At 39.7% G+C, this 4,072-nt stretch overlaps 1 protein-coding gene and 1 non-coding gene across 2 annotated transcripts; both read left to right on the top strand.

Annotated features, from left to right (window-relative positions):
• The first annotated feature begins 3,012 nt into the window (after positions 1 to 3,012).
• Positions 3,013 to 3,464, top strand: LOC122688472 (cytochrome c oxidase subunit 7A2, mitochondrial-like). Its single transcript, XM_043894482.1, has one exon. It carries the CDS (start codon positions 3,063 to 3,065, stop codon positions 3,312 to 3,314), a length of 252 nt encoding a protein of 83 aa, XP_043750417.1. The 5' UTR covers positions 3,013 to 3,062; the 3' UTR covers positions 3,315 to 3,464.
• A 90-nt stretch (positions 3,465 to 3,554) lies between these two features.
• On the top strand, positions 3,555 to 3,661 carry LOC122688817. Its single transcript, XR_006339565.1, has one exon. It is a non-coding gene; the product is annotated as a U6 spliceosomal RNA (small nuclear RNA).
• The last annotated feature ends 411 nt before the right edge of the window (positions 3,662 to 4,072 follow it).

The following is a 4,072-nucleotide window of genomic DNA, read 5'->3' as shown; positions in this document are numbered from 1 at the left end:
CTCTGTGAAACTAGGAAATAGTACTTTTGGAGGGGTGGAGTAGATATATGCAATACATATAACCAGCAATTAAGCTAGTTTGCAACCACTTCTTTCAGATTTCCCTCCATTCCAATACACAACTTTAGTATCCAACAGTGTTTTACCGTGATACTCTTAACTGTACTTTAGCTACTACAGCCTAATTTGTAAGTTCCAATAGAAATCAAGTTCAGTACAATTCCTAAACCTGCTGGGGTAAGTTTTGGTTGAATACTTTTTCCTGGGAATTTATCTATTTCTTTATTTATTTTTCATACAGTTGTACAAAATAGTTCTATAATCCCTTTTGTTTTTGTGATTATTTCCATTTTTTTGTGTCTTATTTTTTGACTGATATTTTTGGATTGGTAGGTAAATTAAAGTATCCTGTTTGTAGTGTATTTCTGTTTCTCCGTGTATAGTCTATGGGTTTTTACTTCATGAAAGTTAGTTATTGCTAAGTCACTTATTTGGTACCTAGATATTCATTTCTTATATTCCTTTTGAATTCTTACCCTTAGCATTAAAAAAAAGTCTTTTAAAATTGCTTTTTGATTTCAGTTCTGCATTCACTGATACCAAAATCACTGCCATGCTTTCTTCTTGTTAGTATTTCTTCATCCTTTTATTCTTCTCTTTACTGAATTGCATCCGCCCAGTTGTGGATGGGACTGGTGATAGAAGCAAGGTCCGATGCTGTAAAGAGCAATACTGCATAGGAACCTGGAATGTTAGGTCCATGAATCAAGGCAAATTGGAAGTGGTCAAACAGGAGATGACAAGAGTGAACATTGACCTTCTAGGAATGAGCAAACTAACATGGACGAGAATGGGTGAATTTAACTCAGATGACCATTATATCTACTACTATGGGCAGGAATCCCTTAGAAGAAATGGAGGAGCCATCATAGTCAACAAAAGTCCAAAATGCAGTACTTGGATGCAATCTCAAAAATGACAGAATGATCTCTATTCGTTTCCAAGGCAAACCATTCAATATCACGGTAATTCAAGTCTATGCCCCGACCAGTAATGCTGAAGAAGCTGTACAGTTCTATGAAGGCTTACAAGACCGTCTAGAACTAACACCCAAAAAAGATGTACTTTTCATTATAGGGGACTGGAATGCAAAAGCAGGAAGTCAAGGAACACCTGGAGTAACAAGAAGATTTGGTCTTGGAGTACGGCATGAAGCAGGGCAAAGGCTAACAGAGTTCTGCCAAGAGAACGCACTGGTCATAGCAAACACCCTCTTCCAACAACATAAGAGAAGACTCTACACATGGACATCACCAGATGGTCAACACCGAAATCAGATTGATTATATTCTTTGCAGCCAAAGATGGAGACACTCTATACAGCCAGCAAAAACAAGACCAGGAGCTGACTGTGGCTCAGATCACGAACTCCTTTTTGCCAGATTAAGACTGAAATTGAAGAAAATGGAGAAAACCACTAGACCATTCAGGTATGACCTAAATCAAATCCCTTATGACTATACAGTGGAAGTGAGAAATAGATTTAAGGGACTAGATCTGATAGACAGAGAGCCTGATGAACTATGGACGGAGGTTCATGACACTGTACAGGAGACAGGAATCAAGACCATCCCTAAGAATAAGAAATGCAAAAAAGCAAAATGGCTGTCTGAGGAGGCCTTACAAATAGCTGTGAAAAGAAGGGAAGCAAAAAGCAAAGGAGAAGAGGAAAGATATTCCCATTTGAATGCAGAGTTCCACAGAATAGCAAGGAGAGATAAGAAAGCCTTCCTCAGTGATCAATGCAAAGAAATAGAGGAAAACAACAGAATGGGAAAGACTAGAGATCTCCTCAAGAAAATTAGAGATACCAAGGGAACATTTCATGCAAAAATGGGCTCAACAGAGGACAGAAATGGTGGGACCTAACAGAAGCAGAAGATATTAAGAAGAGGTGGAAAGGATACACAGAAGAACTGTACAAAAAAGATCTTTATGACCCAGATAATCATGATGGTGTGATCACTCACCTAGAGCCAGACATCCTGGAATGTGAAGTCAAGTGGCCTTAAGAAGCCACTATGAACAAAGCTAGTGGAAGTTATGGAACTCCAGTTGAGTTATTTCAAATCCTGAAAGATGATGCTGTGAAAGTGCTGCACTCAATATGTCAGCAAATTTGGAAAACTCACCAGTGGCCACAGGAATGGAAAAGGGTGAGTTTTCATTCCAGTTCCAAAGAAAGGCAATTCCAAAGAATGCTCAAACTACGGCACAATGCACTCATCTCACACACTAGTAAAGTAGTGCTCAAAATTCTCCAAATCAGGCTTCAGCAATACATGAACCGTGAACTTCCAGATGTTCAAGCTGCTTTTAGAAAAGGCAGAGGAACCAGAGATCAAATTGCCAATATCCGCTGGATCATCAAAAAAGCAAGAGAATTCCAGAAAAACGTCTATTTCTGCTTTATTGACTATGCCAAAGCCTTTGACTGTGTGTATCTCAATCAACTGTGGAAAATTCTGAAAGAGATGGGATCACCTGACCTACCTCTTGAGAAACCTGTATGCAGGTCAGCAAGCAACAGTTAGAACTGGACATGGAACAACAGACTGGTTCCCAACAGGAAAAGGAGTACGTCAAGGCTGTATATTATCACCCTGCTTATTTAACTTATATGCTGAGTACACCATGAGAAATGCTGGGCTGGAGGAAGCACAAGCTGGAATCAAGATTTCCAGGAGAAATATCAATAACCTCAGATATGCAGATGACACCACCCTTATTGCAGAAAGTGAAGAAGAATTAAACCGCCTCTTGATGAAAGTGAAAGAAGAGATGGAAAAAGTTGGCATAAAGCTCAACATTCAGAAAACTAAGGTCATGGCATCTGGTCCCATCACTTCATGGCAAATAGATAGGGAAACAGTGTAAACAGTGGCTGACTTTATTTTTCTGGGCTCCAAAATCGCTGCAGATGGTGACTGCAGCCATGAAATTAAAAGACGCGTCGTTGCTGGTGGTCAGTTGCCGCGGTTGGTGGGCAGTAACCGAGCCAAGATGCTGCAGAATCTTCTGGCTCTCCGTCAGATTGCTAAGAGGACCATAAGTACTGCTTCACTCAGGCAGTTTGAAAATAAGGTTCCAGAGAAACAAAAGCTGTTTCAGGAGGATAATGGAATGCCAGTGCATCTAAAGGGTGGCGTAGCTGATGCCCTCCTGTACAGAGCCACCATGATTCTCACAGTTGGTGGGACAGAATATGCCATGTATGAACTGGCTGTGGCTTCATTTCCCAAGAAGCAGGATTGACTTCAGTTTATCCTCCCAGCCATCAGTTGGTTCAATTCCATTCATCTCTCTGTGGACCAGTAATCTGATAGATAACTGAGTTCTTTGGGGATCAATATTTATTGACTTGTACTAGCTGCCACCAATAAAGCAGTCTTTACCATGAAAAAATAAAAAAATTAAAAAAATAAAAGATGCTTACTCCTTGGAAGGAAAGCTTTGACCAACCTAGACAGCATATTAAAAAGCAGAGACATTACTGTGCTCGCTTCGGCAGCACATATACTAAAATTGGAACGATACAGAGAAGATTAGCATGGCCCCTGCGCAAGGATGACACGCAAATTCATGAAGCATTCCATATTTTTAAGTACACTTGATTCAGTCCAGACTTTAGTGTATTTTAAATTTTTCATAGTTTATAAAGTTATAAGTAAAACAAAATAAATAAATAAATAAATAAAAAGCAGAGACATTACTTTACCAACAAAGGTCCGTCTAGTCAAAGCTATGATTTTTCCAGTGGTCATGTATGGATGTGAGAGTTGGACTATAAAGAAAGCTGAGCACCAAAGAATTGATGCTTTTGAACTGTGGTGTTGGAGAAAACTCTTGAGAGTCCCTTGGACTGCAAGGAGATCCAACCAGTCCATCCTAAAGGAAATCAGTTCTGAATATTCATTGGAAGGACTGATGCTGAAGCTGAAACTCCAGTACTTTGACCACCTGCTGCAAAGAACTGACTCCTTTGAAAAGACCCTGATGCTGGGAAAGATTGA

Source organism: Cervus elaphus, chromosome 33 (assembly GCF_910594005.1).
Source record: "Cervus elaphus chromosome 33, mCerEla1.1, whole genome shotgun sequence".
Lineage (NCBI taxonomy): Eukaryota > Metazoa > Chordata > Mammalia > Artiodactyla > Cervidae > Cervus > Cervus elaphus.
The sequence above is the reverse complement of the archived record's forward strand: the minus strand, read 5'-3'. Positions and strand labels throughout refer to the sequence as shown.

Coding starts and splice junctions, on each gene's coding strand:
- LOC122688472 (XM_043894482.1), top strand. CDS start 3,063: ATGCTGCAGAATCTTCTGGCTCTCCGTCAGATTGCTAAGAGGACCATA.